Source organism: Loxodonta africana, chromosome 2 (assembly GCF_030014295.1).
Source record: "Loxodonta africana isolate mLoxAfr1 chromosome 2, mLoxAfr1.hap2, whole genome shotgun sequence".
In the NCBI taxonomy this organism is placed as follows: domain Eukaryota; kingdom Metazoa; phylum Chordata; class Mammalia; order Proboscidea; family Elephantidae; genus Loxodonta; species Loxodonta africana.
The window spans coordinates 42,438,915-42,459,673 of NC_087343.1; the positions used below are offsets into that span (position 1 = coordinate 42,438,915).

The following is a 20,759-nucleotide window of genomic DNA, read 5'->3' on the forward strand; positions in this document are numbered from 1 at the left end:
GGCTACCTAAATACATGAATGAGATAAAATCCTCTCATTTTTTGTTAAACTCTGATATTGTTAGAATAACTGTTCTAGTTTTTTGGCTGCTAGGATCCCTAGTTCTTCAACTTAGTTAGCAAAGAGCCCACTTTTGTATAATTATGACACTTATGGGACAGGACTAAGCTAAAAGAACAGAATGTCTTGTTTTTTTAAGTTTATCTCTTAATTTATTCATTCATTTTATACAGACATTTACTTAGCACCTGCTATGTGCGAGGCACCGTGCTAGGATTTGAGGATAAAACAGTAAATAAGACAGATGTAGTTTCTGCCCACATAGAGCTTACAGACTAGTCTGTGTGTGTCACAGCTTTAGAAAAACCAGTGTTTTTTTTTGTTGTTGTTGTTGTTTTTGTTTTAATCGCTTTTTAGCTTGTCTTTAGTGCTACTCCAACACCAGATTTTTTTCTTTTTCTTTTTAAGCAAAATTAAAATTACCAGAGTATGATACCTTACTGTATTTCTCTTTAAGAACTACATGAAATTTTTGGATCTAGTAAATAAATGTTATAAGCATCTATTTCAAAAATACCAGAAATATCATTTAATCATCATGATCATCACCATATCATCAATATTGAGTTTTCATTGTGCTAGGAGTACAAAGTAGTGTGTGGAGTGCTTTTGCCATCAGAAGATTCTATCTCCAAATGTGGGGCTAGAACACAATAAAGAAAACACACAGTAATTAAGGCTAGCGTATCCTGGCTGCCAGGTGATTTGTATAAATAGTATTACTCCAGCCCTCATCTCTCCTGAGCTTCGTTCCCTGTGGTTTCACTGCCTGCTGTGTGTCATCAGCTGGATATTCTGCCACCTCAGCATGTGAAGTGCTAAACTAGAAGTCCAGTGCATTCTTCTGGCTACCTCCAACAAAGGATGTCAGAGGAAGAACAAATCACTGAAGGTTGAGAGAGATTAGATGAGACGGACCTTCTGTGTAAAGCAGGGGAGGAAGATGTTTCAGACGTGTAAAAACATGAATAAAAGCCCAAAGATAAGACTGTGGGAAATAATGCGTAGATTGTTATTTGACTGGAGCAGAAAAGTCATATAGTAAGTAAGGCATGGTTTCTGGAAGATTAAAAGTATGTGAATTAAGTGATGGGGACAGGTGCCAAAAAGCATTTTAGGCACATGAATTTGTCCATGTTGTGTTCACACTTGAGGTAATAAGGGACTGATCTATTACGATGTCAGTAGACAAAGAAAGAACGGACAGTAGGAAAGAAGGCACATTGTGAGGAAAGAATAAATAAATGAGGCTGTGAGAAGAGTAGTCTAAGTCAAGGAGAATTAAAAGTAAAACAGGGTGGAATCATTGGTGAACTTGGTGAACAAAAATAAGCAGTGAGGGACAAAAATATGTTTTTAATGAATTGAAGAGTAGATGGAGAAGATACGGAGCTGCTCTAGAATATTCTTTTAAGAAGTTTGAATTTGAAAGGAAAATTCAACATAGAACTTTTGTGACCAAAGTTGAAGAATTTTAAACAATTTTGAAAAGATTTCTTTAAAGGAGTCCTGAGCATTTTCAGTTTTAGGGTTAAAAAACCCTATAAATTAGTGTTAAAACTGATAGATGATGTGTAGGGTTCTATGACTGCATTTCTCCAGTTTTAACAGATATGTGTTAACACATATTTAAAAATAAAACAGAGAGTAAAAGTCTTATGAATATTAATAGTAGATTTATTCCATCCATCCTTTGGGATTTTTGTTGCTGTTGGTGCTGTTGTGTTTTATGTTGTTTGGATTGCGAGGAAGGGGAGATAGTATTAGAGAATGTTTTGGTTACTAGTTCCCCCCACACACATACACACCTTTTGTTGTTTGTTTTTTTTTTTTGCATTGTAAATTTTTTTTAAGAAAATTGAATATTAACGTGACTTTCTGTTTATTTTCTGTATGATCACAAAATGCTGAAAGTCTGTTTAAGTTACTACTTCTTAAAGCAAACAGCTAGTAGTAGCCATTATTTTTCCTCTTAATTTTGCCTACCTCAGAGTTTTAATGATGTGAAACTGTGGTGGCACTGTAAAAACCACTCTGACATTCTAAATTACATATAAATGTTTTATGAATATGCGAATGGGGGATGTGTTTTAACCCACATTTTTGTACTGTAGTACCACTAATTTTTGATGGCTGAATAGTAACTGTGTGTAACTGATCTCCATATGGGTTAAGCTCTTAGAAGCACAATGACAAATGATTATGAATGTATACTTTCTGATGTGGTATGGATATATCATAAAGATCCCATATACTGTGTAAGACAACTTGAGGGAATTTCACTTGGGTACACTAAAGAATTTCACCTCTTCCATCTTAAGGCAGAACAATGTAAGTCATCATGAAGTCTCCTGAACTTGGGTATAATATTAATCTGTAAAATTTGTTTCTGTTCCCCCCACACCTTTTATTATGTCTCTCCCTCTGTGAAATATTAACTGAGGTGAAAGTGCCCTGTTACATTTTTTATAAAAGAGCATCTTGGATGGATTTCTAGATTATCCACTAAATATGTGTACCTTTTTTTAAAATTTACAGAAAACAGAAGTGAATATGCTCTTGTATATAGCAGACAATCTAGCCTGTTTTCCATACCAGACGCAGGAAGAGCCGTTGTTTATAATGCATCATATAGACATTACACTCTCAGTTTCTGGTAGTAACCTACTGCAGTCATTCAAGGAGGTAAGTTACACACATTACTATTCTTAATGCATCTGTCAAAGTGCAGCCATGCTGTTTTCACTGTTTTGTTTCTCATTGTTCTTTTTATTCTTTTCACAGGTATATAAAATTTTTCTAAATGAGCTTATTGAAACCTGAGCAGTACTTGAATTGGGGAGAGGAAGTGGGTTGCTGTTTCATTTCTTTTTAGCCCTGAAACCATTCATTCCTATATCATTAATTGGACTATATATATATATATATATATATATATATATATATATATATATATATATATATATATGGATTGGTCTATTGATCAGCCATCCCACTTCTTATTTCTCTCACTTTAAGCACTGACCATCAGTATTTGGTGTCAGTTTGTATATTCATTTAATCTCCATTTTAAAACACCTTACTATTCTATAAATCTGGTAGTGCAGTAGATTACAACAGTACACATAAAGATACATATTGCTTACTTACAAAGAAACTGAGAAAATTGATAACTCCACTGATCTTGTCCCTCAGCATCAGCATCATAATGGTTTATCAAGTGCCCAAAATCCTTACTAAATTTCTTGTTTTTTCTTTCATGATTTTTAGGAGGAAATGTAATTGGCTTAATAGTAAAAATCACCTGATACAGCACAAGGCACATAGGAGGCACTCAGTAAATTCTTTATAAGTCGATTGGAATATTTTCATATGTACCCGATGGTACAGGTAGATTCAATTTTTACAAAATTGAAGGGCTCAGAACCCAGCCTTTTCAAACTAGTAAATCAGGGAAATTACATGAGATACTTTAGAGGCAGAATATAGAGGTCTCTAAATCCTTCCTACTTGAAGTGTTGACCACAGACCATCAGGACAGACCTCACTTGCGAGCTTCTTGTAACCTCAGGCCCCATCCCCAGACCTGCTGACACAGAATCTGCATTTTTAACAAAATCTCCAGAGGTTTAATATGCACATTAAAGTTTGAAAAGTTAATTTCCCCAGTATTTTAGCCATCATGTTCCCTTATTTTACTTAGTGTTACTCTTGCATTTTATTTTTTAACAGTTACATTTTGAATAATTGCCTTTCTAACCTGGTTGTTTCCCCTCTTAAGCCCAACTGACTTTTTTTCTTTCTGAGAACTGACAGTTTCATAAAGTACGAAGAAGCGGAATTTAAACATTCGAGGAAAGTTGCATATTATTCTGCTAAAAAAGGTTTCGAAAGGAGAGTTTGAGGGAAGCTGAGGGTGTTCAAGCCTATTATATTCTTAGTTGAATTCTAAATGCAGCCTTTCCACTAGGTTGTCTTACTTATGTACCAAACAGATACTTTGATAGCTAATTTTTCCTTCATTACTATCCTGTAAGAAAATTGTTTCCCTTGTGATTTCATTTTTTTTTTCTTTTGGTGGGAGAGAGGCTTATTATGTATGATTTTATTTGGTCTTGGAGTCTAATTCTTCCCCTAAGGATTGTATTTCCAGTTTGTAGAAAGTCAAGGGGTTTCAACGTGTACAGTATTAATTTAAGGATGCTTTTGGGGGAAAATGTCTTCTTTTGAATGGAACATACATGTATTTATTAGTGGTATTTTGTTTTTATTGTTTTCAAGCAGTAATTTCCCCTTTCTTTCAGTCTATGGTAAAGGACAAAAGGAAAGAGAGAAAATCATCACCTAGTAAAGAGAACGAGTCAAGTGAGAGTGAAGAAGAAGTTTCCAGGCCCCGGAAGTCACGGAAACGTGTAGACTCAGATTCAGATTCAGATTCGGAAGATGATATAAATTCGGTGATGAAATGTTTGCCGGAAAATTCAGCCCCTTTAATTGAGTTTGCAAATGTCTCCCAGGGTATTTTATTGCTCCTGATGTTAAAACAACATTTGAAGAATCTCTGTGGATTTTCTGATAGGTAAGGTTACATAAGCAATGAGAGAAGAAACTTTACTCTTTTCAAGTAATAAAGAAATATGAAACCTGGTTTTGATTGCATGCTTATTTTAATATTAAAAATTCTGCTTTTAAAAAAGGAGTTCATTTTTTTAATTGCCGTGTAGTGTTCTGTTACTACATAGCAATTTTTAAAAAATTGAAACAATTCCTTTTTTTTTTTTTAAAAAAAAAAGTGTAGTCCCTGGTGGTGCAAACAGTTCAGCACCCAACTACTAAGTGAAAGGTTGACAGTTCAAATCCACCCAACAGTACCTTGGAAGAAAGGCCTGGCAATCTACTTCTAAAAGGTTACAGCTATTGAAAACCCCGTGGAGTACAGTTCTACTCTGAAATGCATGGGGACAGCACGAATCAGAATCAACTTGACAGTAAATGGTTTTGTTTTTGTTTTTAGTGTTTTGTTGTGTAATATACCACAATTGATTTATCTTTTCAGTTATTGAAGGGAGGAGAAGCATATCCTTTTACATCAGTGACAGTACATTACAAACTTAAGGACTTACTTTTTTTATTATTTCCTTGAAAGAACTTACTGGTTAGGCTAATCTTAAAATAGTTTGCAAATTTAAGTTTTAAAGAGCTGTGAAATAAGAGTAGGTATAGACAACTAGGCTGAGCTCTGCAAGAACCCAAATAGTCTTTTTTTTTTTTTTTTTATAGTGAGTTCTGTTTCTTTTTTTAATTTTTTATTGCACTTTAGGTGAAAGTTTATAGCTCAAGTTAGTTTCTCATACAAAAATTTATACACATATTGCTACGTGACCCTAGTTGCAATCCCCACAATGTGACAGCACCCACCCTGCCCCTTGTACCCTGAGTTTCCTGTGTCCATTCAACCAGCTCCTATCCCTTTCTGCCTTCTCATCCCACCTCTGGACAGGAGCCACCCATTTAGTCTCGTGTATGTACTTGAACACTCCTCAGAAGTATTATGTTTTATAGTCCAGTGTAATCTTTGTCTGAAGAGTTGGCTTCGGGAATAGTTTTAGTTCTGGGTTAACAGAAAGTCCAGGGCCCATGTCTTCTGGGGTTCCTCAAGTCTCATTCAGATCATTAAGTCTGGTCTTTTTACATGAATTTGAGTTCAGCATCCTACTTTTCTGCTGTTCCGTCAGGGACTCTATTGTGTTCCCTGTCAGGGCAGTCATTGGTGGTAGCCAGGCACCATCTAGTTTTTCCAGTACCAGGCTGATGGAGTTTCTGGTTTATGTGGCCCTTTTTTGTCTCTTGGGCTGATATTTTCTTTGTATCTTTGGTGTTCTTCATTCTCCTTTGCTCCAAGCGGGTTGGGACCAAAAGCTACTCGCTAGCTTTTAAGACCCCAGACGCCACTTGCCAAAGTGGGATGCAGAACATTTTCTTAATGAACTTTGTTATGCCAACTGACCAAATAGTCTTTAAAATATAAGAGATAGAAAAAGTACTCATTATTGTGAACGCCCTATAATTGTACTCACACTAGTCACTAAAGATAACTCCTCTGCCTGCACCAGTTTCTCACATTCATTGAAACCTAACTTTAGGAACCATAAAGTCAAATATTTATAGTTGACAGATAATAAGTGAAGTAGACCTGATCAGTTGCAAACAGGAAAGAGCATACTTCATCTGAAGGGGTCAGACATTACTCAGGTGTCCCTCAGCTGTTTGTCACAGGAAAAGATGGGCACGGTGTGGCCACAGCATTCACTTTTTCAATAGAAACTGAAAATCCAGATTTTTATGTGAAAATCTTAAATGTTGCCAAATAATTCAAAATAATTTAAAACTTTAGCTCTTGGGACAGTGCTGAGGAGTTGGAAAGGTTTTTAAACAGGTGGCTTAATAATACGGAACAGGTTTATAAAAAATAGACATGAAAAACTAACTTCATTAAAATGATGTTTCATACTTACATGTAATTGGAGTTCTCCAAATTAGGTTATTTTTCTCTGTCTTTATCATTCTGATGCTTCTATTCATGACAAATACCAATGGAAACAAGAGATTATTATTATTTTTAATTTTTGCCTTTATGTCTTTACTTCCCTTTTTCAAGTCCATTGGTTGAAATCGTATGATAATAAGTGTAATTATTTGTAAGTGAAATTTAACTAGAATCAATTTAAATATATAAGTGCCTGAAAGTTTTTTAAAGTTTATAATTTTATTTTCCAAAAACAGTAAAATTCAGAAATATTCTCCATCTGAATCTGCAAAAGTATATGATAAAGCGATAAACCGAAAAACAGGTGTTCATTTTCATCCCAAACAAACACTGGACTTCCTGCGGAGTGATATGGCTAATTCCAAAATCACTGAAGATGTGAAGAGGAGTATAGTAAAACAGTATCTAGATGTGAGTAGTCAAACCAGAATATATTGTCTTCTCATAGTGACATTTATAAAGAGCAGATTATTTGGGAGATAGACGCCTCCTTTGTGTTACATGTAAACTTCATATACTATCAAAATTACTTCTTGAACTTGTTTGTGGTAAACACACATAACAAAATTTACCGTTTGAACCATTTTTGAGAGTACCGTTAATTCAGTGCTTTAAGTACATTTATAGTGTTACGTACTGTCATGTGGTTTTGATGAGTTACTTTAAATTTGCCTTTCCCTTTGCATCCACTGTTTTATAAATTTTTTTAGGTAGCAACAACCTGCCAGAAACTTTATTTTAGAGGAAATGAAAGTTTATAGGACAATGTATTATGTGTTTTTTTTTTTTTTTAATTTAATAGATTACATGGCTTATGTTTCATAAAAGGGAAAACAGTGAAAAGTTATCCTTCGTTTAGCCATTCTGTTCTCCTCCTTTCTGGCAACCAGTGTTACTAGTTTGTTTTTGTAAATAAATTTTTATTGGAACACAGTCATGCCCATTCATTTACGTTGATAACTGCTTTCACACTACAGTGGCTGAGTTAATGGTTTTAACAGAGACTGTATAGGCTACAAATCCAAAAATATTTACTGTCTGACCCTTTACAGAAAACATTTGCCAGCCCCTACACTGGACAATAAGTAACGTTTATTTCACCCATACCAAACTACTGCCGTAGAAACCACTTAGGGATTTGATAGTCTTGTTTGAGATACTTAGTTAAAACTCTGAATTAGTATTTTTTTTTTTTTTTCTAGTTCAAACTTCTCATGGAACATCTGGACCCTGATGAAGAGGAGGAAGAAGGGGAGGTGTCAGCTAGCACAAATGCTCGGAACAAAGCAATTACCTCGCTGCTTGGAGGAGGCAGCCCTAAAAATAATGCAGCAGCAGAAACAGAAGATGATGAAAGTGATGGGGAGGATAGAGGAGGAGGCACTTCAGGGGTGAGGCGGAGGAGGAGTCAACGTATTTCGCAGCGTATTACGTAAAATGATTTTTATGTGCTTATATATGTCAGTCTATTAAATGTACACCAAGTAATGTAATACTTACGAGAGAGAACATTTTGTAGATAGAGATTCTCTACTTAACCATTTATACATCCTTTTGTAGAAAGTTTAACATAAAAGACAATAAAAAAGAAAAAACAGATGAGATTTATCCAGCTTTCAAAGGGTTATTAATTTTTCTTTGGATTGTATTAAATGTGTGTTATCCTTTTTATTGTTGCTAAGTTTTTATGTAGCTTTATGGTTCATATGTATATATAATTTTATATATCAATAAGAGTAAAGACGGGTACAAATTAAGAGTTACATGGTTTTACAAGTATTTGTTAACCCCTTGGCGCTGGCGGTCACGGTGCGTCTCATTGCCGGCAATGGAAGTGTGCCGGGAAATCCCAACTCCCGGCGTCAAGGGATTAAAAGCAATAAAAACAATAATTTCACTAAAATTCTTTTGTGTAACACTTGGTCTTTTTTCCCCCCTCCCAATGTTTTAGTCATTGAGAAGGTCAAAACGAAATTCAGACTCTACGGAGTTGGCAGCACAGATGAATGAAAGTGTTGACGTCATGGATGTCATCGCTATTTGCTGTCCAAAGTACAAAGATCGACCACAAATTGCAAGAGTAGTACAGAAAACCAGCAATGGCTTCAGTGTTCAGTGGATGGCAGGCTCCTACAGTGGCTCCTGGACTGAGGCTAAGCGCCGTGATGGCCGCAAACTGGTGCCTTGGGTAGACACTATTAAAGAGTCAGACATTATTTACAAAAAAATTGCTCTAACGAGTGCTAATAAGCTGACTAATAAAGTTGTTCAGACTTTACGATCCCTGTATGCCGCCAAGGATGGGACTTCCAGCTAATGAATTTGTACATGCAGCCAAATTTACAGGAATTTTTTTAAAAGGCAGAAAAACTTGAAATATCAACATTCTGGCAAAAAAAAAAAAAAAAAAAAAAATCAGTTTTATGAAGAGTAAGAATGGAACCTGGGATGCAGGAACAAAGGAAGGAAATGTTGGGCAAACATTTTTGTGGGAGCTCCCTTCGCTGTTGTGCAGCAGAAACAGATTCTCAGTTCATTTTTACTCCCACTGTATTATAGTTTAACAAAAAATTGTTTATATCTTGGAAAAAAAACTTTCTGTTTAAAAAAAATAAACAAGTGAATGTTGGAAATTAGTCTGTTAATGTTCTTAATAAAGTGTTCTTGGAGTTTAACCTAGCAGCGGATGGCTTTCTTTAGCTTAGCCCAGTTTCCAGGGAAGCATTGTTTTTTCCAGGCTGTAAAATGGCAGAATCTCCTGGACATATAATTTATTCTGTTGAAAAAAAAAAAAAAAAAAAAAAGCATGCAGTATCTATGACCTATCTGCAGAAGGAGTTTTTGTAAATGTAGATTTTGATGTATTAGGTCACCCTGAAAACAATACAAGAAAAGGGATCCCCAGGCAATCTGGTGGAGTGAATACTGCAATAAATTTTTTTACTTCTCTTTGTTACTTGTCTGTTTCCATTTGAATTTCTTATTGTAAAGATCTGTTTAAATCCATTTATATTATTTGCAGTCTTTTATGTAAAATTTATTATATCACTGGTTTTCAAAGCAAAACATAAAATATTGTTTATACAGTTTGTATAGGCTGACTTCTGAATAATTGGTATCTATTATTTTCATTCCCATAAAGAGGGTGTAAACAATTAACTCCAGGGTTTTATTGTATCCTGCAATATTTAGTATTAACTATATATGATTTAGCACTGTGCCAAACACATTTTCAAGAGTACATTTTGATATAAAAAGAAACTATAGTTTATTCCTTGTATGCTTCAATTTCTTTCTAATGATGTCATGATCGTAATATTTATTTTTTAAACCTTGGGAAAAGGTAACAGTCTTGGGGAGAGGTAACAATCATGCTACTTTGGGAAACCAGCTCTTCTCTTAATTAAAATTATGCCATGTTATTTTTAGAAATAATCAGAGTCAAGACATGGCACTTCATAATTACACTACATTTTTCACAGATTATTTTTTAATGCTGAAAAAGGAATAATTTTACTAATTGAGGTGTTTGTTTCCTACTCAAAGTATTACCATACATCTTTTGGGAGCAGTTATGGGTATGCGTTAGTTACTACAAATATCTTTTGACTAAATGGGGAGGCGGGTGTTTGATCAGTTGATTTTCATAGTGACACTCTTAGAAATAATAATACTAAAATTTACAGGGGATGAGGTCTGTTTCAAATTTAATTATTTTAAAAAAGTGTACTTTTAAATCACTGTTTTAAAAAATTGACTTCTAGAATGCAGGTTTTATGAAATTGGTAAATAAATGAAGGTATTTAATTTGTGAGGAAGAATGACGTTGCCACAAAATACCTTTTTGTGAAAACCTATTAAACAAAGATGAAAATAACTGTTCAGGATTTATTTCCTATGTGGGATTCTTTCAGAATGTTTTCATGAAGGAAATGTTTTCACATTATTCTTTTTCTTCCATTTAACTGCTGTTTCATCTTCCCTTTTACTGTGAACTCTGGGGCAAATTAGATTACCCCCCCCCTTGGAGTTTGTTTATGCATACATTCTTATTCAACAAAGGATTTGAGGTGGCTTATGAAAGCAATAATATATCAATATGAGTAAAATACTAATTAGAGAAAATATAAAGAATATAAAGTCCAACCTAGAAAGTACTGAAGAATAAAAATGACGGTCAGAAAGCCAATTTTGAAAGCTATGTGCCTGACAGAAACCCTAGTGGTGTAGTGGTTAAGTGCTATAGCTGCTAGCCAAAAGATCAGAAGTTCAAATCCACCAGGCGCTCCTTGGAAACTATGGGGCAGTTCTCTGTCCTATAGGGTCGCTGTGAGTACGGAATCGACAGCAGAGGGTATGTGCCTGACACTTAATGATGTGTGCTGTCATTTAATTCTCTCACAAAAACTCTGCTAGTTAAATATTTTAGCCCCATTTTTTAGATGAGGAGTTTGAGACAGAAGGATTCGATAATTTGTTAACAAATGTAATAATAGTAATTGAAATCTAGAATTGGAGTAGTTGTGTCTCACTACTCTAATTGAACATTAAGCATTAAGGGAAATGATCTTTAACTGAAGTAAGCCAGCTCCTTAGGGGTCCTTGAAGTATAGACTTGGGGGTCCTACTTAGAGTGAACTTTAAGAAAGCAGCACACAGTACTAAGAATTCTGTTGCCACCTCTGGTCACAGATGAGCTGCTTTGTTGACTCTTCGTTGGAAATTTGACTCAACAGAGTTTGAGAATTTTCCAGATACTCTAAGTTCCATTTTTTATCTGTTAACATAGGCCAAATGTTGATACAACTCAAAAGCCTTAACCCTTAAATAGAAAAAGCAAATGTCTCGAAAAGTTGGAGATTTCTCAAAGGTGATGTTTCAGTCTTAACCCTAAAACATGGCCTTGGTGGCAAATATACAAAATCAAACTTTTCAAGTATATTGAGGTTTCACAGAGCTGAGTCTTACTCCATAGTTTGTTGATACTGGAGTAAGCCATATCGTATTAAGAAGGTTGTTTATATTTAATATAAAAATTTCCAAGCGCCTCTTCTTTTTTTAATGTATCGATAGGAAAATTTGGCATTTTATTAAGTCATTATTTCAGCAAAGAATGGGTATTCTTTTTAAAGATGTCTATCAAAATACACATGGCAGAAAATAGAATTTGGTAATCAAACAGAAGGAATGCTGAGCTTTTAGAGAAGAAGAATACATAGTTTATCCTGTTGATATGTTGAGTATTTGAATTGTTAGCAGGTAACGGAAGCACACAGGCAGTTTTGGTGGCGGTAGTCTGCCTCATGAAGACAGGTAAGTCAAGCTGATTTTTTGTTCGATGTAGATTTCATGCCCAGCCAATGAATTTATCATTTTTTTTTCTTTAGAAAATAAACTTAACAGGGAAGCATATGGTCTTCCCTCACACGCACACTTTTAGAAGCACAGAGAACTCAGTCTGGTCACTAACCAGTGTGCCGGTGGTCTGCATCTTCAGAACTCTTGATATGGATCTTAAACTGGAGTAAGATTGTTTTTGCATATATAAAACCTTAAGATTACCCATTAAAAATAATATAACTTGAAACACAATAGAAATGTTTGCCCTTCAGAAATTCCACTTGTTTGAACCTTCTGCAGTTTGCTTTTGCCCATTTTAGAACTCAAGTTTATCTAATCCACTGGCTCCTTTTTGTCGTAGGAAGCAAATAATTTATTACACAAATTGATTTTACTGATTTTATTTGTGTTTTTTCCCTAAACACACCCCTTGTCCTATTTGTCCTATCTGGGAACTGAATGCAAATTTGGTATTATGGAAGGGTCACTGATCAAACAAATTCATTTGCATGGTTTATTGGCTAAGTGATCAAAATCTCCGTGTGTTTTGTACAACAATCACCAACTTCCCACCCTTCGTAAAACCCCAATTATACATTTTTTTTTGAAATTTTTTTTTTTTTATTATATTTAACTTGTTGTGGGAACCCCATGTATCAATCATTCTGAGTTTCTGGCCAAACTCGTTTGAATGCCGCATGCACTACGTCACTTCCTCCATATTTTTCTGAGACAAATCACAGTCGTATATATTTTTAAATATTAATACTTCATTATCAAATATCCAATGTGTTTCATTTTTCTCATAAATGTCATCTTAGGTCTTAATGTATAGATTTCCTCATCTTTTATTTTCCTTGCAAATTTTTTATAAATGAAATGAATTGTCCTTGGGTTCTTATGAAAACAGTTGATTAAAAATAGACTATAGTTACTTTCTGGCTTTTCACCCTTTTTCCTTCCTGAATTTATTGTGGGTTTGAGAGATACTCTTTTCTAAATTCATAAGTACTGATTCTTGTGCCTGCTTGAAACGTAGTAAGGTGGTAAATCCAGTTTTCAGGAAGATGGTCATAAATGTTATTTATTCCTTTGAATTTGAGTTGAAAAGTGCCAAGCAGGAAATTGGAGATGAAGAACTAAAATAAGGAAGTGGAAGTTTAAATAGATGCCAGAGGACACTTATAACACTGTACAAGACACGTTATTCAAAACTCAACCTTTCTAGCCCTGTAAAGAGATCAGAGTTCCTATTTAGGCAGAAGTGTTAAGTGTTAGGTTAAGTACTGTGAAATAAAAACTACAGGCTTTAATCCTGTTTATTACATAGCTTTTAGCTATTACAGTTTTTGTTGAATGGGACTTTGCCCCTACCTTTTACTTGTGACTTCCTTAGTTATTTAATCCCAGTGACACAAAGCCTTGCAAATAAAAAGTTATTTTGTGTTATTTCATTAAATACAGTGTCTTCACCCTTTTCATTAGCCCTTCTTTCTCTAAGAAATGGCAGTGTAAATTTGTCTTGATCATAACTTGTATATTTAGGTATGGAACAAAGAGCAATAAAAGTCACTATGAACTCAGTATGTCATAAAACCTAAGCCAATAATGAATCTCCACTTTCCGTAGTTAAGAAAATATTTATAAAATCATACAATATGGGGGATCTGAAAGATCATTTAGCCCAGATGTTCTTAACCACTAAGTTCATGAACCCCTTTGAGAATCTCATGAAAGTCATGAAATCTCTCCTCGGAAAACTGAAGAAATTTATACCCGTAATTGTGTATACAATTTCAGGGGTTCATGGTCACCATCACCCCAATTCCATGTATGCCCTGTCTTGAGAATCCAGGGACTACAGGATAAAACCTCCTGTTCTAATCCAAACTTTTTTTTTTTCCAGGGAAAATTGAGGCTCAGAGGCAAAGCAATACCCGCAAGCTACATATCTAGTTACTTCCACAGCCAAGAGCAGCTCTCAGGGTTCTTAGGTCCCAGACCAGTTACTCTTAACACGGAAGATGTCATCTGGGAAAGTCTTTACTTACTAAGTTGCATGTTAAGCCAAAGGAGGAGCTTAAATACTAACAACTTTTAAGGTGCAATGGGAGGAAAGGCTACTTAATGACCAAATTTTGTAAATTTTTTATATCTTTTCAAGAGATCCACTTTTATATTTCCAGATTCTGTGATGCCTGCCATCCTCTCTCTTAGATAAATGGAGAGGGTAAAGTATGACATTTTTGTGTGTGTGTCCTGTTTTTATCTTCTGCATTGCCTGGCTTGATGTAGAAAACTAGTAAAACCAAACAGTGTTGACTTTAAAGTTAGAAGACATACTTTGAAGCCAGTGGCTCTGAATAAGTGTAAAATGAAGTTCGGTAGATAAATTCACAGCATATTATATGGGATCTTATTTAAGGAAATCTGAAATTATGTTTTACACATATTTGGATCATCAGAATGTTTGCTTAAGTGAAGAGAAAAAAAATCTTGCTGCCGAGTTGATTTCGACTTAAGGGGGATGGAATTCTGAAAATGGGAACAACTGAGTGGGAGGAACCAGAGCGTATGTAGTACAGTATCAAAAGATGAAGCTATAGAAAGTAAGGAGTAAGTATGCAATTTGAAGAAAACATAAAGTTTACAGATAATTGAAGGGCAAGAGATTGGAGCCCTGGTGGTACAGGGGTTAATCTCTCAGCTGTTAATTGAAAGGTCCGTGGTTTGAACCCACCAGCTGCTCTGAGGGAGAAAGATGTGGCAATCTGCTTCCCTAAAGATTGTTGTTGTTAGGGGCTGTCAAGTCTGTTCCAACTCAAAGCAACCCTATTACAACAAAACGCAGCCCAGTCCTGCACCATCCTCACAGTCATTGTTATGCTTCAGCCCATTGTTGTAGCCACTGTGTCAGTCCATCTCCTTGAGGGTCGTCTTCTTTTTCACTGACCCTCTACCAAGTATGATGTCCTTCTCCAGGGACTGATCCCTCTTGATAACATCTCCAAATTATGTGAGACATAGTCTCGCCATCCTGGCTTCTAAGGAGCATTCTGGCTATACTTCTTCCAAGACAGATTTGTTTGTTCTTTTGGCAGTCTGTGATATATTCAATATTCTTCAGCAACACCACAATTCAAAGGCATCAATTCTTCAGTCTTCCTTATTCATCGGCCAGCTTTCACATGCATATGAGGTGACTGAAAACACCATAGTTTGGGTCAGGGGCACCCTACTCTTCAGGGTGACATCTTTGCTTTTCAACAGTTTAAAGAGGTCTTTTGCAGCAGATGTTCCCAGTGCAGTGCGTCCTTTGATTTCTTGACTGCTGCTTCCTTGTGCGTTGATGTGGATCCAAGTAAAATGAAATCCTTGACAACTTCAGTCTTTTCTCTGTTTATCATGATGTTGCTTACTGGCCCAGTTGTGAGGTTTTTGTTTTCTTTATGTTGAAGTGTAATCCAGACTGAAGGCTATAGTCTTTGATTTTCATCAGTAAGTGCTTCAAGTGTTCTTCAATTTCAGCAAGCAAAGTTGTGCCATCCGCATAACGCAGGTTGTTAATGAGTCTTCCTCTAATCTTGATGCCCCGCTCTTCTTCATAGAGTCCAGCTTCTTGGATTATTTGCTCAGCATACAGATTGAATAGGTATGGTGAAAGCATACATCCGTGACGCACGCCTTTCCTGACTTTAAACCACGGAGTAACCCCTTGTTCTGTTCAAACAACTGCCTCTTGATCTATGTACAGATTCCTCATGAGCACAGTTAAGTGTCTTGAATTCCCATTCTTCACAATGTTATTCATAATTTGCTATGATCCACACAGTCAAATGCCTTTGCATAGTCAATACAACACAGGTAAACATCTTTCTGGTGTTCTCTGCTTTAAGCCAGAATCCATCTGACATCGGCAATGTTATCTTTTGTTCCACATCCTCTTCTGAATCCAGCTTGAATTTCTGGCAGTTCCCTGTCGATAGATACACTGCTGCAGCTGCTTTTAAATGATCTTCAGCAAAATTTTACTTGCATGTGATATTAATGATACTGTTCAATAATTTCTACATTCGGTTGGATCACCTTTCTTGGAAATAGGCATAAATATGGATCACTTACAGTTGGTTGGCCAGACAGCTGTCTTCCAAATTTCTTGACATAGGCAAGTGAGCACTTCCAGCACTGCATCCATTTGTTGAAACATTTCAATTGGTATGCCATCAATTCCCAGAGCCTTGTTTTTCACCAGTACCTTCAGTGCAGCTTGGACCTCTTTAGTACCATCAGTTCCTGATCATATGCTATCTCTTGAAATGGTTGAATGTTGACCAGTTCTTTTGATACAGTGACTGTATTCCTAGGATTACAGCCTTGGAAACCCTATGGGGCAGTTATACTCTGTCCTAGAGGGTCACTATGAGTTGGGATTAACTTGATGGCAATGGGTTAACCAATGGATGGATGAAAGCTCACTCTCACTGCTACATGGAGAATAGAATTGCAGGCATCAAGAGGAGGACACTAATGCAATAGTTTCTAGTAAGAGATGTTAGAGCCTGAGCTACGATGATTGTGGTAGCACAGATGAAGAGGACTGGAGGGATAACAACTGTATTAAGATAATGGGACTTGACAGTTGGCTGAATGGAGTAGAGGAAGACAAAGGTGTCAAGTTATCAGGATTTTCTAGCTTTGGTGACTAGGCTCAATTTTAAATATGCTGAAAGTGAGGACCTGTAGAATATTAGGCAATGTCCAGAAGCAAGGAACATATACAAACATGACACTTTCAGGAAAGCTACATTTGGGAGTCAACAGCATCTAAGATGTTGCATAAGGGCAGCACAAAGCCCAAGAAGGACCTTGGGGATGGCCAACACTTAAAGTGCGATGAGAAGACAATGAGTTTGTGGGGGAGACAGGGAAGAACTTCAGATTTGCGTATGGGAAGAATCCAGAAAGAGTCTCAAGAAGGAAGAAGAGAGCAACATATGAAATTCAAAAGTAATATCCAGACTGAAAAATGAATTTTAGATCTGTCATTCCAGATGTCAAAAGTGACATTAGGGAGAGTAGTTTCAGAGAAGATGAGAGCAGAAGTCAGATGGTAGTTGAGCTAAGAAGTGAATGAGAATCTTGTAGACCAGGGTAGCAAGTCAGATGGTAGTTGAGCTAAGAAGTGAATGAGAATCTTGTAGACCAGGGTAGCAAGACCTTGGGAAGGAGAGAACAATAGGATGCTGAAATTCTGACAGGTGAAGCTAGAGAGGGGAGTAGATAATAAAGGGCCTGAAATGTCATTCAAGAGTTTGAAAGGACTTTGAATACAGTAAGCTATGCTCTGGGTTGTGGTATCAGAAAGATCATAGTTGTGTGATAAAGATCATTCACTGGCTACAATGTGGAGAATTATGGTGATGTCAGGCTGCATCACTGTTATTTTTCTGTGGTATTGCTCAGCTACACAACAAAGGTGAGTTGTCATTGACCCAGGATTGGGTCTAGTTGCCTGGATCTAGTTGAACTAGATTGGGAGAAAATGGAGGAATCAAGGTTCAGAGTTCTCCATGAAGTGGAAGAGCAAGTATAATGTTGTTAGGTGCCATTGAGTAGGTTCAGACTCATAGCAGCCCCGTGTACAACAGAATGAAACACTGCCAGGTCTTGTACCACCCTCACAATCATTGCTATGTTTGAGCCCATTGTTGTAGCCACTGTGTCAGTTCATCTCATTGAGGTTCTTCCTCTTTTTTTGCTGACCCTCTACTTTAGCAACCATGATGTCCTTCTGCAGGGACTGATCTCTCCTGATAACATGTCCAAAGTATGTGAAATGTAGTCTCATCATTCTTGTTTCTAAGGAGCATTCCTACTGCACTTCTTCCAAGACAGATCTGTTCATCCATGGTATATTCAATATTCTTTGTCAACACCATAATTCAAAGGCATTAATTCTTCGGTTTTCCTTATTCATGGTTCAGCTTTCGCATGCATATGAGACAATTGAAAATATCATGGCTTAGGTCAGGCACACCTTAGTCCTCAAAGTGACATCTTTGCTTTTTAACATCGTAGAGGGGTTTTTTGCAGCAGATTTGCCCAATGCAATATGTCATTTTATTTCTTGACTGCTGCTTTTATGGGTGTTGATTGCAGCTCCAAGTAAAATGAAACCCTTGAAAACTTCAGTCTCCTCTCCATTTATGATGTTGCTTATAGGTCCAGTTGTGAGAATTGTTGGTTTCTTTATGTTGAGGTGTAATCCATACAGAAGGCTGTGGTCTTTGATCTTCATCAGTACATGCTTCAAGTCCTCTTCACTTTTCAGCAAGCAAGGTTGTGTCATCTGCATATTGCAGGTTGTTGATGAGTCTCCCTCCAATCCAGATGCTTTGTTCTTCTTCATATAGTCCAGCTTCTTGGGTTATTTGCTCGGCATATGGATTGAATAACTATGGCGAAAGAATACAACCCTGATGCACACCTTTTCTGATTTTAAACCATGCAGTATCCCCTTGTTCTATTCAAATGGCTGTCTCTCGATCTGTATACAGTTCCTCATAAGCACAGTTAAGCGTTCTAGAATTCCCATTCTTCACAGTGTTATCCATAGTTTGTTATGATCCACACAGTCAAATCCCTTCGCATAGTCAATAAAATACAGGTAAACATCTTTCTGATATTCTCTGATTTCAGCCAAGATCGATCTGACATCAGCAATGGTATCTTTTGTTCCATGTCCTCTCCTGAATCCAGCTTGAATTTCTGGCAGTTCCCTGTCATACTGCTGCAACCATTTTTAAATTATCTTCAGCAAAATTTTATTTGCATGTGATATTGATGATATTGTTCAGTAATTTCCACATTCTGTTGGATCACCTCACCTTTCTTTGGAATGGGCACAAATATGGATCTCTTCCAGTCGCTTGGCCAGGTAGCTGTCTTCCACATTTCTTGGCATAGACAAATGAACACTTCCAGTGTTGTATCAGTTTTGCAATGTGTGCAAGCAAAAGTAGAATAATGGGATGATACAGTCAAAGAAATGTCTATGTAATTTTTTGATGTAGAGTAGTTCTGGGTGCAAGGTGCAGGGTGTAATCCTGGGAAGGAATTAGTAAGGTGAAGAGGTGGAGTTTGGCGTTGAAGAAATCACAGTCTACTTTCTGCACTTCTTTCCTGAGCTGGAACATTAGATTCTTCCTTTTACTAACAGGTTTTCTTTGATATTGCTTGATGTTGACCCTAGTTCATTCTTTTTACAGCTTTTGCAAGTTCCATCATTTGACAAGTATTTGCTGAGTATCTATTATGAGCAAAGCACCGCGCTGGACACACTGGGAATATGCTTGCATTCTAGTGGGGGAGACACAAAATGAACCAACCACAAGGTACACAATTATTATACAATTTGCTTACAATTAAGATGAGTGTTTGAAAGGAAAAGTAAATGAAGCCATGAGACAATGTAGCAATGCAGTAGTCGGAGGTGTGGGGGAGATCAGAAAGGCTTCCTTCTCCAAGTAAAACCAATCCTCAGATAAAGCCTGATGTGTAGCAGGTAAAATATTGTTAGTTGCCATCGAGTGGATTCCAACTCAGGGCACCCCATGTGTGGAAGAGTAGAACTGTGCTCCAGACGGTATTCAAGGCTGTGAGCTTTCAGAATCAGAACATCAAGCTTCTCCTCCGAAGTGCCTCTGGGTAGGCTTGAACAGCTAACCTTTTGGCTAGTAAAAGCCAAAAACCAAACCCATTGTCATCAAATTGTTTTAAACTCATAGTGACCCTATAGGACAGAATAGAACTGCCCTATGGGGTTTCCAAGGCTGTAAATCTTTATGGAAGCAAACTGCCACATCTTTCTTCTGCAGAGCAGCTAATGGCTCAAACTGCCGACCTTTCAGTTAGCAGCTGAGCATTTGGCCACTGAGCCACCAGGGCTCCTAATTGAGTACCTAACTGATAAGTATCTCAATAACAGTGGTTGAACTGCTGGGAAATAGGAGATCATATACAGTATTTGCTCCAAACAGTTCCTTCCTTAGGGACTTGATAAAGTATGAGGAAAAAATGAATGAAGGGAGGGGAAGCTAGAAGAGTGTCACAAAGAGATGGCAAAGCATGTGCAAAGGCCCTGAAGGAAGGAGCATATTCCTTTAGAAACTTCACAGTTACTGTGAATGGCGGAGAACAAATGAGAGAATGACGGGATGAAATCGGGACCAAATCATGCTTTTGTAGCTGTGCTAAGGATGTCCTATGAGCACTGGGGAGCTGTTAAAGAGGTTAAGATTGATGAGGATGGAATAGTGGAACATTAGATTTGCATCTTTAAAAGAACACTCGCTACTATTTAAAGAACAATTGAAGGGGGGCCCCAGTGGTCCAGGGAAGCAATGATGGTAACTTAGGCTGGGGCGGTGGTAGTGTAAGTAGAGACGTGGCCTCATTGGTAGAACTATTTAGGAAGTAAATTGATCATACTGCTTTGGTTGGCTATTAGTCAAATTGTAGCAACAAGAAGATAGCAGCAATGAATTTCCTTAGTAAGAATTAGTGAGTGACTTCTGGCTGGGTATCTAAAGAGAAGACAACATGGCTTACCTCCTGGTTCATCTGGAGGACAACACACGAGGAATACTCATGAGTTGAACTGAGGAAAGGAATCGAAAGATATGACACTATCCAGAAAGGAAAAAATCATCCAGTTATTTGGTGGATTTCTGCAGAATTAAAAATAGTCAATTTAATCTTTAAGATCCTGCCTTTTGTATAATTCAAAGTAATTCCATGATAAAAATTTAAA

The 20,759-nt window shown here is 36.7% G+C and overlaps 1 protein-coding gene across 10 annotated transcripts in view; it reads left to right on the plus strand.

Moving 5' to 3' along the window:
* Positions 1-20,759, plus strand: part of NIPBL (NIPBL cohesin loading factor) — a 237,367-nt gene that overhangs the window by 199,441 nt on the left and 17,167 nt on the right. For 8 of the 10 annotated variants that reach the window (XM_064271355.1, XM_003407996.4, XM_064271348.1 and 5 more), the window contains 5 exons: positions 2,599-2,745; positions 4,365-4,639; positions 6,844-7,018; positions 7,810-7,998; positions 8,559-19,341. In XM_064271355.1, the coding sequence (XP_064127425.1) occupies positions 2,599-2,745; positions 4,365-4,639; positions 6,844-7,018; positions 7,810-7,998; positions 8,559-8,924 (1,152 nt within the window). In that variant the 3' untranslated portion in view covers positions 8,925-19,341. Of the gene's footprint in view, positions 1-2,598; positions 2,746-4,364; positions 4,640-6,843; positions 7,019-7,809; positions 8,040-8,558; positions 19,342-20,759 lie in introns of those variants that run through there. The other 2 variants (XM_064271353.1, XM_010588099.3) reach the window with 2 other exon arrangements.